This window comes from Macaca fascicularis, chromosome 14, assembly GCF_037993035.2.
Source record: "Macaca fascicularis isolate 582-1 chromosome 14, T2T-MFA8v1.1".
NCBI lineage: Eukaryota > Metazoa > Chordata > Mammalia > Primates > Cercopithecidae > Macaca > Macaca fascicularis.
The window spans coordinates 18085401-18098203 of NC_088388.1; the positions used below are offsets into that span (position 1 = coordinate 18085401).

A 12803-nucleotide genomic window follows, 5' to 3' on the forward strand; every position below is an offset into this window, starting at 1 on the left:
CTCAAGCCACTGCCCTTTCTATTTACTTATTTTTAAGACAGGATCTGACTCTGTGCCCTAGGCTGGAGTATGGTGGCATGATCATGGCTCACTGCAGATTTACTCTCCTGAGCTCAAGCAGTCCTGCCTCAGCCTCCTGAGTAGCTGGGACTACAGGTGTGCACCACCATGCCTGACTTTTTTTTTTTTTTAGAGATGAGGTGTCACCATGTTGGCCAGGCAGGTCTCAAACTCTGAGCTCAAGTGATGCTTCTGCCTTGGCTTCCCAAAGTGCTGGGATTACAGGCATGAGCCACTGCGCTCGGCCCAGGAATTGTTCACTTTAGTCTAAATCACCTTCATGGCATACTTACTAAATTTTCTTATCAGGCTGGGCATGGTGGCTTATGCCTGTAATCCCAGCACTTTGGGAGGCTGAGGTGGGCAGATCACCTGAGGTCAGGAGTTCGAGACCAACCTGGCCAACCTGGTAAAACCCTGTCTCTACTAAAAATACAAAAATTGGACCTGGTGTGATGGCTCACGCCTGTAATCCCAGCACTTTGGGAGGCCACGGTGGGCGGGTCACCGGAAGGCAGGAGTTCGAGACCAGCCTGGCTAACATGGTAAAACCCCGTGTCTACTAAAAATACAAAAAAAAAAATTAGCCAGGCTTGGTGGCTCTCGCCTGTAATCCCAGCTGCTCGGGAGGCTGAGGCAGCGAAATTGCTTGAACTGGGGAGGCGAAAGTTGCAGTGAGCCAACATCATGCTTTGCATTCCAGCCTGGGCAACAAGAACAAGAGTCCGTCTCAAAAACAGAAACATAAACAAAAATTAGCTGGATGTGGCTGTGCATCCCTGTAATCTTAGCTACTTGGGAGTCTGAGAGGCAGGGAGTCACCGGAACCTGGGAGGCAGAGGTTGCAGTGACTTGAGATCATGAAACTGCATTTCTGCACAACAGAGTGAGACTGTCTCAAAACAAAATTCTCATCATACAGAAGAAGGTAAAGATTTACCCAGTCGGCCAGGCGCAGTGGCTCAAGCCTGTAATCCCAGCATTTTGGGAGGCCGAGACGGGCGGATCACGAGGTCAGGAGATCAAGACCATCCTGGCTAACATGGTGAAACCCCGTCTCTACTAAAAAATACAAAAAACTAGCCGGGCGAGGTGGCGGGTGCCTATAGTCCCAGCTACTCGGGAGGCTGAGGCAGGAGAATGGCGTAAACCCGGGAGGCAGAGCTTGCAGTGAGCCGAGATTGTGCCACTGCACTCCAGCCTGGGTGACAGAGCGAGACTCCGTCTCAAAAAAAAAAGAAGGCTGGGCGCGGTGGCTCACGCCTGTAATCCCAGCACTTTGGGAGGCCAAGGCGGGCGGATCACAAGGTCAGGAGATCGAGACCATGGTGAAACCCCGTCTCTACTAAAAATAGAAAAAATTAGCAGGGCGCGGTGGTGGGTGCCTGTAGTCCCAACTACTCGGGAGGCTGAGGCAGGAGAATGGCGTGAACCCAGGAGGCGGAGCTTGCAGTGAGCCGAGATTGTGCCACTGCACTCCAGCCTGGGCGACAGAGCGAGACTCTGTCTAAAAAAAAAAAAAAAAAAAAAAAAAGATTTACCCAGTCATGTTATGAGCTGACAAGATACTGATCTTAAATCTACCTCTGCTTACTACTAGTCTATCTTTTGACATCCTGAGAATAGCAGAGAGGATATATTTGAATCCTACCTAGAACTAGGCTCTAATTCAATCAGTGTCTGTCTAAAGTAATAATGTAATAGTATAAATATATACTCACCTGTTGGGAGTAAGTGGTTTTGGCCGGGCGTGGTGGCTCACGCCTGTAATCCCAGCGCTTTGGGAGGCTGAGGTGGGCGAGTCACAAGGTCATTAGTTCAAGACCAGCCTGGCCAACATGGTGAAACGCCGTCTCTACTAAAAATACAAAAAATTAGCTGGGCGTGGTGGTGGGTGCCTGTAATCCCAGCTACTCGGGAGGCTAAGGCAGGAGAATAGCTTGAACCCAGCAGGCAGAGGTTGCAGTGAGCCAGGAGTGTGCCACTGCACTCCAGCCCAGGTGACAGTGCAAGATTCCATCTCAAAAATAAAAAGGGGGGGGTTTACTTTGGGTATTCAGCTACTGAAAACAGTTAATATGAACAATTGAACGTGTGTGCAGGTGAGATTTGTTTCAGAATTACATGAAACTAAATTATTTTGTTCTCTATAGGAAGTAAATGAAGGAATTCAGGCTCTCTCAAATAGTGAGGAGGAGAAGAAAGGGGTGGCAGCATCGCTACTTGCTCCTTTATTGCCTGAGGGAATAAAAGAAGAAGAAGAGAGATGGAGAAGAAAAGTAATTTGTAAAGAAGAGCCAGATACAGAAGTAAAAGAAACAAGTACAACAGTAGAAGAAGCAACAATAGTAAAGCCACAGGAAATTATGTTGGACAATATAGAAGACCCTTCTCAGGAGGATCTTTGCAGTGTTGTCCAATCTGGAGAAAGCGAGGAGGAAGAGGAACAAGATACCCTTGAACTGGAGCTAGTTTTGGAAAGGAAAAAAGTAAGCTTTTGAAAGTTACTTGTAGTATGTTTTTTCCTCAGTACTACTCTACAGGGATAATTGTGCTTGACTTACAAACCATTATTGGGATTTTGTTTTTCTTATCCCATCATGTAGGTATGTTGAAAGTTACGCAGCAAAAACTTTAAACTACAGAGTTGTAGGTTTTTTGGTCCTTGATGATGCTTTTGGGTTATCGGGGGAACTCGCCCCCAGTATTTCAACATAGGTTCTTTCTATTTTCCATAAGTGTCAGCCTTCTGAGAAATAAAGAGAAAGAGTACAAAGAGAGGAATTTTACAGCTGGGCCGCCGGGGGTGACATCACATATCAGTAGGACCATGATGCCCACCTGAGCCTCAAACCAGCAAGTTTTTTATTAAGGGTTTCAAAAGGGGGGAGAGGGTATAAGAACAGGGAGTAGATCACATGCTTCGAGGGCAAAAAGGAGACCTACTGATAAGGGTCTATGTTCAGCGGTGCATGTATTGTCTTGATAAACATGTTAACAGAAAACAGTGTTGGAGAGCAGAGAACCTGTCTGACCACAAATTTACCAGGGCTGGGTTTTTCCCCACCCTAATAAGCCTGAAGGTACTGCAGGAGACCAGGGTGTATCTCAGTCCTTATCTCAACCGCATAGGACAAACATTCCCAGAGCGGCAGTTTATGGACCTCCCCCCAGGAATGCATTCCTCCCCCATGGTATTAATATTAATATTCCTTGCTAGGAAAAGAATTTTGCAATATCTTCCCTACTCGCACATCTGTTTATAGGCTCTCTGCAAGAAGAAAAATATGGCTGTTTTTGCCTGACCCCACAGGCAGTCAGACCTTATGATTGTCTTCCCTTGTTCCCTAAAAATCACTGTTATTCTGTTCGTTTTCAAGGTGCACTGATTTCATGTTGTTCAAACACACGTTTTACAATCAATGTGTACAGTTAACACAGTTATCACAGTGGTCCTGAGGCAACATATGTCCTCAATTTAAGAAGATAACAGGATTAAGAGATTAAAGTAAGACAGGCATAAGAAATTATAAAAGTATTTTTTGGGAACTGATAAATGTCCATATTAAAATGAAATCTTCACAATTTATGTTCCTCTGCCAAGGCTCCAGCCAGTCCCTCTGTTCGAGGTCCCTGACTTCCCGCAACAGGTAGTCGATAATCAATAGAGTCTTGACATTGCTCAGACTTATACAAATGGGTACCAGAAAAAAATAGAAAGAATGAATAAGACCTACTATTTGATAGCACAGTAGGTTGACTGTAGTCAATAATAACTGTATATTTTAAAATAACTTTAAAGAATGGAGTTGGATTATTTGTAACTCAAAGGATAAATGCTTGAGGGGATGGTTTTTCCATTCTCCATAATGTGCTTATTTCACATGGCATACCTGTGTCAAAACATCTCATGTATCCCATAAATATATACACTTACTATGTACCCACAAAAAAATTGGCAAATTAAAAAAATAAAAATAGAGTGAGTAGGCCGAGTGCAGTGGCTCATGCCTATAATCCCAGGACTTTGAGAGGCTGAGCAGGAGATCACTTGAGCCCAGAAATTGAGACCAATGTGAGCAGCATATCCAGATACCATCTCTTATAAGGGGAAAAAAAAAAAAAACACGTGTAATGACATGTGCCTGTAGTCCCAGCTACTTGGAAGGGTGAGGTGGGAGGATTGCTTGAGCAGAGGAGGTTGAAGCTGCAGTGAGCCATGATCATGCCACTGCACTCCAACCTGGGCAACAGGGAGATCCTATCTCCAAAAAATATGCTTTCCGTTCTCAAAGGATTTAAATTTGAACAACATAGTCATGGCTATTATTCTGATTAGACATATTAATAAGCAGATAACTAACTTAATTGTCATGTTCTTTGTAGGCAGAGTTGCGAGCCTTGGAGGAAGGAGATGGTAGTGTGTCAGGGTCTAGTCCACGTTCTGATATCAGCCAGCCAGCATCTCAAGATGGAATGCGTAGGCTTATGTCTAAAAGAGGAAAATGGAAGATGTTTGTTCGAGCTACCAGTCCAGAATCTACCAGCAGGAGTTCTAGTAAAACTGGACGAGATACTCCAGAAAATGGAGAAACTGGTAATTTGTGCTTCGCATTAAACTTTAGAGTTGAAAGATGTAGAGGGGAAGGAAACTCTTCCTTTTTTTGTTTCCTCTTCAGCAAAACAGGAGATTGTACTTTTACTCTTTGGGAGAAGTGCTGGGAAGGAAGCTTCCATCCACTTCTCTACCTTTTCCAAATCTATTCTCTAGTAGAGGAGTGAGAACCTGAGAGGCTGACATCCACTGGGTGGTGGTGTATTCAGAACCCAGTCCCATTTCTTCTCTCTGTCTACATTGCCCAGCCTCTGTGTGGGTGAGTAGAGAGTTTGATTGTGTCGTGAGGACCCAAGTTGGTCCTCAGGGTAATGAGGACCTTACCCTTCATTCATGATAAGAGATCCTGCTGCATTTTTTAATCTATTTTCAGAAATCCGTGGATAAAGCTAATATTTTAATCTTCATTTGACCCCTAATTCATTCTTTTTTTTTTTTTTCCTTTTTGAGACAGAGGTCTCGCTCTGTCGCCCAGGCTGGAGTACAAAGGCGTGATCTTGGCTCACTGCAACCTCTGCCTCCCAGATTCAAGCAATTCTCTTACCTCAGCCTCCTGAGTAGCTGGATTATAGGTGCCTGCCACCGCGCCTGGCTATTTTTTGTATTTTTAGTAGAGACGGAGTTTCGTCATGTTGGCCAGGCTGGTCTCGAGCTCCTGATCTCAGTTGATCTGCCGACCTCCCAAAGTGCTGAGATTACAGGTGTGAGCCACCACTTTCAGCTGTGGCCCTAATTCTGTAGTGGAAAGTTAGCAGTAAGATAAGGACCCCAAACCTTAGTTGAGTACACCTAGAAGAAAATGCTTTTATGGATCATGGTTCAAAAACAGCCCAATGCTGTGTCACAGGAAGCTGAGGCAGAAGAATCCCTGGATCCTAGGAGTCCCAGGCTAGCTGGGCAACATAGCAAGACCCCTATTTCTTTTTTTTTTAAAAAAAGGAACAAAGAACCAAAAAAAAAAAAAAAAACGGTGATAAATAAAGGCAGACATCCTTGTTTGAATTTTTTTCCTTTTTATTTATATTTTTTGAGACAGAGTTTCACTCTTGTTGCCCAGGCTGGAGTGCAATGGTGCAGTCCTGGCTCACTGCAACCTCTGCCTCCTGGGTTCAAGTGATTCTGCTGCCTCAGCCCCCTGAGTAGCTGGGATTACAGGCGCCTGCCACTATGCCTGGCTAATTTTTGTATTTTTCAGTAGAGATGGGGTTTCGCCTTGTTGGCAAGGCTGGTCTCGAACTCCTGACCTCAGGTGACCTGCCCACCTTGGTCTCCCAAGGTGCTGGGATTACAGGCATGAGCCACCACCCCTAGCCTGAATTTTTTTCTTTTCAGTTGGCAGTGTGGAAGAACATAAAGGAAAAATATGTAAATCCTCTTTATCTTTTCATTATTCTCACTCCCTACCCCTGTGGTCCTTTTTTTTTTGGAGACGAGTCTTGCTCTGTCCCCCAGCCCGGAGTGCAGTGGTACGATCTCTTGCTTACTGCTACCTCCACCTCCCGGGGTCACGCAATTCTCTGCCTCAGCCTCTCAAGTAGCTGGGATTACAGGCACATACTACCATGCCCAGCTAGTTTTTGTGTTGTTAATAGAGATGGGGTTTCACCATGCTGGCCAGGCTGGTCTCAAACTCCTGACCTCAGGTGATCTGCCCACCTTGGCCTCCCAGAGCAATGGGATTACAGGTGTGAGCTACTGCACCGGGCTATTTTCTCTGTCCTTTATATACATGTATCCTTCCAGACAATGTTCTTTATATACGTTTACAGTTAGGTATGTATGAGTGTGTTTATGTGTACATATGTATATTTTACCATATATGAGAGCATATAGATTGTTAGGCAACATACAGTTTTCACTTAACAACGTGCCTTAAAAATTGTCGTTCATTGGTTAAAACTGAGTGGTGTAGGCCGGGCGCGGTGGCTCAAGCCTGTAATCCCAGCACTTTGGGAGGCCGAGGCGGGCGGATCACAAGGTCAGGAGATCGAGACCACAGTGAAACCCCGTCTCTACTAAAAATACAAAAAATTAGCCGGGCGCGGTGGCGGGCGCCTGTAGTCCCAGCTACTCAGGAGGCTGAGGCAGGAGAATGGCGGGAACCCGGGAGGCGGAGCTTGCAGTGAGCCGAGATCGCGCCTCTGCACTCCAGCCTGGGCAACAGCGTGAGACTCCGTCTCAAAAAAAAAAAAAAAAAACAAAAAAAAAAAAAACTGAGTGGTGTAGATATGTGTATTTAACTCTGCCCACTGTTGATGGACATTTAAATTGTGTCCATGTTTCACTAAAAAAAATTGTTGCATTTGTACTATGAAAAAAACCCCTATAGGGCACTCAGATGTCCATCAGAGGTATCATAGATAAATTGTGGTGCATTCTTTATTTTTTTTAATTTTTTGTATTTTTTTGAGACGGAGTCTTACTCTGTCACCCAGACTGGAGTGCAGTGGCATGATCTCGGCTCACTGCAGCCTCCACCCTCCAAGTTAAAGCGATTCTCCGGCCTCAGCCTCCCTAGTAGCTGGGATTACACACGCCTGGCTGATTTTTGTATTTTTAGTAGAGATGGGGTTTCACCATCTTGGCCAGACTCTTCTGGAACTCCTGACCTTGTGATCCACCCCCCTTGGCCTCCCAAAGTGCTGGGATTATAGGCGTGAGCCACCGTGCCCAGCCTTGTGGTATATTCTTAGAAAGGACTACTAAGCAGCAGTGACAAAAGGAACGTACCGTAGTTATGTGCATCCATGTGGCTTAATCATAGAAACAATAATATTTACTTTCGGAGGGCAAAGCAGGAAGATCATTTGAGGCCAGGAGTCAAGACCAGCCTGGACAATATAGCAAGACACCATCTCTAAAATGTTTTTTAAAAATTAGCCAGTGTGATGGCACACGCATATAATCCCAGTACTCATGATGTTGAGGGAGGAAGATAGCTTGAACCCAGGAGTTTGAGGCTGCAGTGAGCTATGGTTACACCACTATACTCCATCCTGGGTGACAGAGCAAGACCCTGCCTCAAAAGAAAAACAAAAAAAAGACTGGCTTGTGGTGACTCACGCCTGTAATCCCAGCACTTTGGCAGGCCATGGTAGGTGGATCACCTGAGGTCAGGAGTTCAAGACCAGCCTGTCCAATATGGTGAGACATGGTGAGACTCTGTCTCTACCAAAACTACAAAATAGGCTGAGCGTGGTGGCACATGCCTGTAATCCCAGCTACTTGGGAGACTGAGGTAGGAGAATCGCTTGAACTGGGGAGGCGGAGGTTGTGGTGAGCCGAGATGGCGCCACCACACTCCAGCCTGGGCAATAGAATGAGACTCCATCTCAAAAAGAAAAAAAAAATGGTGCTGGGTGCGGTGGCTCACGCCTGTAATCTCAACACTTTGGGAGGCCGAGGCAGGCAGATCATAAGGTCAGGAGATCGAGACCATCCTGGCCAACACGGTGAAACCCCTTCTCTACTAAAAATACAAAAATTAGCTGGGCATGGTGGCACGCACCTGTAATCCCAGCTACTCGGGAGGCTGAGATAGGAGAATTGCTTGCACCCAGGAGGCGGAGCTTGCAGTGAGCCGAGATTGTGCCACGGCACTCCAGCCTGGGTGATAGAGCAAGACTCTGTCTCAAAAAAAAGGAGTGAAAAACAGTTATGTTGAACAAAAAAAGCCGTGGAAGAATGCATATGTTAATATTCTATGTATATAAATGCAGGAATAAGCAAAAATATTGTGCTTTGGCTGGTTCACACCTGTAATCCCAGCACTTTGGGAGGCCAAGGCAGGCAAATAACTTGAGGTCAGGATTTTGAGACCAGCCTGGCCAACATGGTGTAACCCCATCTCTACTAAAAATACAAAATTATCTGGACCTGGTCGTGCTCGCCTGTAATCACAGCTACTTGGGAGACTGACACAGGAGAATCACCTGAACCCAGGAGGCGGAAGTTGCAGTGAGCAGAGTTTGTGCCACTGCACTTCAGCCTAGGCGACAGAGTGAGACTCTGTCTCAGGAAAAAAAAAATAAATATATATGTATATTGTGCTTAAAGATCTGTCCATGAGGAAGCTAAAGGAATGTAATGACTGACACCATGAGGGTAGAGGTCACGTCTGGTGTGGCTGTGATGGCAGAGAAGCCTGGGAAGACTCAATAGTAACATATTAATATTTTGATATTTTAATAAGCCATGTTATACTTTTTTTTTTTTTATACGGAGTCTCACTCTGTCACCCAGGCCGGACTGCAGTGTCACAATCGTGGCTCACTGCAACCTCCGCCTCCTGGGTGCAAGCAATTCTCCTATCTCAGCCTCCCGAGTAGCTGGGATTACAGGTGCGTGCCACCATGCCCAGCTAATTTTTGTATTTTTAGTAGAGAAGGGGTTTCACCGTGTTGGCCAGGCTGATCTTGAACTCCTGACCTCAGGTGATCCACCTGTCTCTGCCTCCCAAGGTGCTGGGATTACAGGCGTGAGACACCACGCCTGACCTATTTACTTGAATTTTTGTTTCTTTTAAGAGACAGGATTTTGGCGTGGCTCACGCCTATAATCCAAGCACTTTGGGAGACTGAGGCGGGCAGATCACCTGGGGCTGGGGGTTTGAGACCAGCCTGACCAACCTGGAGAAACCCTGTCTCTACTAAACAAACAAACAAACAAAATACAAAACTAGCCGGGCCTGGTGGTGCATGCCTGTAATCCCAGCTACTTGGGAGGCTGAGGCAGGAGAATCGCTTGAACCCAGAAGGCGGAGGTTGTGGTGAACCGAGATCGCGCCATTGCACTCCAGCCTGGGCAACAAGAGCAAAACTCCCATCTCAAAAAAAAAAAGGAGACAGGATTTTACTCTGTCACTCAGGCCGAATATAGTTGACATAATCATAATGCAGCTTTGAATTCGTGGGCCCAAGTGATGCTCTTCCCTCACCCTCCCAAAGTACTGGAATTATAGGCTTGTGCCACCTCACTGAGCTGATTTTATTCTTTATATTATATGCATTTGTTATGCTGTTTCACAATAAATAATACTGTGGTAACATCCTGGTGAATGTATTTTATGTACATTTTAGTTCACAACAGTAAAGATTCCTAGTGGTAAATTGCTAGGTCAAAGGGATATGTGCATTCTAATTTCATACAGCCTGTGTACTTGCCCTCCAAAACATTCTAGTCTTTAGCCATCCTTAAAATTGTTAAATTCTTGGACCTGCCACCAGATAGAAGACTTTTAATATACAATGGCATTAAAAATTAATAAATGGGGCTGGGCATGGTGGCTCACGCCTGTAATCCCAGCACTTTGGGAGGCCAAGGTGGGTGGATCACGAGGTCAGGAGATAGAGACCATCCTGGCTAACATGGTGAAACCCCGTCTCTACTAAAAATACAAAAAAGTTAGCCGGATGTGGTGGTGGGTGCCTGTAGTCCCAGCTACTCGGGAGGTTGAGGCAGGAGAATGGCGTGAACCTGGGAGGCGGAGCTTGTAGTGAACGGAGATTGCGCCACTGCACTCCAGCCTGGGCAACAGAGCGAGACTCCATCTTAAAAAAAAAAAAATTAATTAATAGAATTAGTGGGAAGATTTTGTTTCAGACAATTTGATAATAAAGAGGGAATATTAATATTAATGATCAGGTAAAAGGAGAGCTAGGCTATTATATTATAAGGTTAAGGACTTAATAAAAAGTTTTAGGCTGGATGCAATGGCTCATATCTTTAATCCCAGCATTTTGGGAGGCTGAGGCAGGAGGATTACTTGAGTCCAGGAGTTCGAGACCAAACTGGGCAACATAGCAAGACTTTGTCTGCTGAAGAACAAAAAATGAGACTGGAGGAGGTCAAGACTGCAATGAACTGTGATCACACCAGTATACTCCCACCTGGGCGACAGAGTAAGACCATGCCTCAAAAAAACAAAGAAAGCCAGGTGCTGTGCCTCACACCTGTAATCCCAGCAGCTTGGGAGGCTGAGGTGGACAGATCACTTAAGGCCAGGAGTTGGAGACCAGCCCGGCCAACATGGCAAAACCGTGTCTCTACTAAAAAAAAAAAAAAAAAAAAACAGCTGGGTGTGGTGGCAAACACCTGAAGCCCCAGCTACTTGGAAGGCTGAGGCAGGAGAATTGCTTGAACCCAGGATGTTGAGGTTGCAGTGAGCCGAGATAGCGCCACTGTTCTCCAGCCTGGGCAACAAAGATTCCATCTCAAAAAAAAAACGTTTAGAATATTAAAAGCCATTTAAAGTCACATTTTTACTTCTAATCCTGAAGATGAAGGATTAACCAAAGTCACAGCTCTCACATTTGAGGTATTTTGGGCTTTTTTTATTATTATTTTCTAGATGGAGTTTTGCTCTTATTGCCCAGGCTGGACTGCAGTGGTATAATCTCGGCTCACTGCAACCTCCATCTCCTAGGTTCAAGCGATTCTCCTGCCTTGGCCTCCTGAGTAGCTGGGGTATTACAGGTGCCCAGCACCACACCCAGCTAATTTGTTGTATTTTTTAGTAGAGGCAGGGTTTCACCACGTTGGTCAAGCTGGTCTTGAACTGACCTCAGGTGATCCACCTGCCTTGGCCTCCTAAAGTGCTGGGATTACAGGTGTGAGGCACCGTGCCTGGTCATTTTTGGCTTTTTAAACTGGCAGTCATTTATTTCATTTATTTATTTATTTTTATTTTTTGAGACAGAGTCTTGCTCTGTCACCAGGATGGAGTACAGTGACACGATCTCGGCTCACTGCAACCTCTGCCTCCTGGGCTCATGCCATTCTCCTGCTTCAGCCTCCCAAGTCGCTTGGGCTACAGGCGCCCACCACCATGCCCAGCTAATTTTTTGTGTTTTTGGTAGAGATGGGGTTTCACCGTGTTAACCAGGATGGTCTTGATCTCCTGACCTTGTGATCCGCCCACCTCAGCCTCCCAAAGTGTTGGGATTACAGGCGTGAGCCACCGCGCCTGGCCTATCTGGCAGTCATTTAGACTGTGTGAATTAGTTTGGGTATATAGGTGTTACGAAGCAAAGATAAAAGAGTTCATATTGTGTGCTCTGTTTAAGTTGGTAGACCTCTTCTCTTTTGGAGATTCCCATTACCAATAGACATCAGCACCAACTAAATAGGTGGGTTCAATATAGATGTCTGTAGATCTTCACCAGTTTAGGAAGGAAATTACCAGATGGTTTGAAAATGATGCAGGCCGGGCGTGGTGGCTAATGCCTGTAATGCCACTACTTTGAGAGACCTACCTGGGCCGGTCACTGGTCAGGAGTTCGAGACTAGCCTGATTAACATGGTGAAACCCTATCTCTACTAAAAATACAAAATTAGCCAGGCTTGGTGGTGCATGCTTGTAATCCCAGTTACTTGGGAGGCTGAGTCTGGAGAATCACTTGAACCTGGAGGTAGAGGTTGCAGTGAGCTGAGATCATGCCACTGTACTCCAGCCTGGGCAACAAGAGCAAAACTCCATCTCAAAAAAATACTAAAAATAATGATGCAGCCTGGATACAGTGGTTCACGCCTATAATCCCAGCACATTGGGAGGCTGAGGCAGGCGGATTGCATAAGACCAAGAGTTCGGGACCAGCCTGGGCAACATGGTGAAACCCCGTCTCTACTAAAAATACAAAAACTGGCTGGACATGGTGGCACCTGCCTGTAGTCCCAGCTGCTTGGGAGGCTGAGGTGGGAGGATCCGTTGAGCCTAGGAGGTCAAGTCTGCAGTGAGCTGAGATCATGCCACTGCACTCCAGCCTGGGCGACAGAATGAGACCCTGTCTGTCTCCAAAAGAAATTATAATGCTAATAATGTTGCTCTTTTGAGCACCTTACCCTGCAACTTGTTAAAGAATTCTTACATATCCCAGGTTTGCTGTCTAGCTATTGTAAGTAATTGAAGCAGTGGTATTCTGGAAGAGAAATTAGAAAAGGTGTTAAGGAGAAGGGGAAAGCAGAAACTTCAGGGTAATTTGATAGACTAAAGTAAATTTTACTTACAGATGTATTTTAAGAAAGTTGATTATAAAGGATTTTTATTTTATTTATTTATTTTTTGAGATGGAGTCTTATTCTGTCTCCCAGGCTGGAGTGCAGTGGCACAATCTCGGCTCACTGCAACCTC

The 12803-nt window shown here is 45.5% G+C and overlaps 1 protein-coding gene across 12 annotated transcripts in view; it reads left to right on the forward strand.

Annotated features, from left to right (window-relative positions):
• The window catches only part of FNBP4 (formin binding protein 4), a 54225-nt gene that overhangs the window by 20849 nt on the left and 20573 nt on the right, over positions 1–12803 (forward strand). For all 12 annotated transcript variants that reach the window (XR_012423230.1, XR_012423224.1, XR_012423226.1 and 9 more), the window contains 2 exons: positions 2214–2549; positions 4447–4657. Coding sequence is in view for 3 of the 12 variants with exons in the window: in XM_005577917.5 (XP_005577974.1) it covers positions 2214–2549; positions 4447–4657 (547 nt within the window). In the remaining 9 variants the exon portion in view is untranslated. The remainder of the gene's footprint in view (positions 1–2213; positions 2550–4446; positions 4658–12803) is intronic.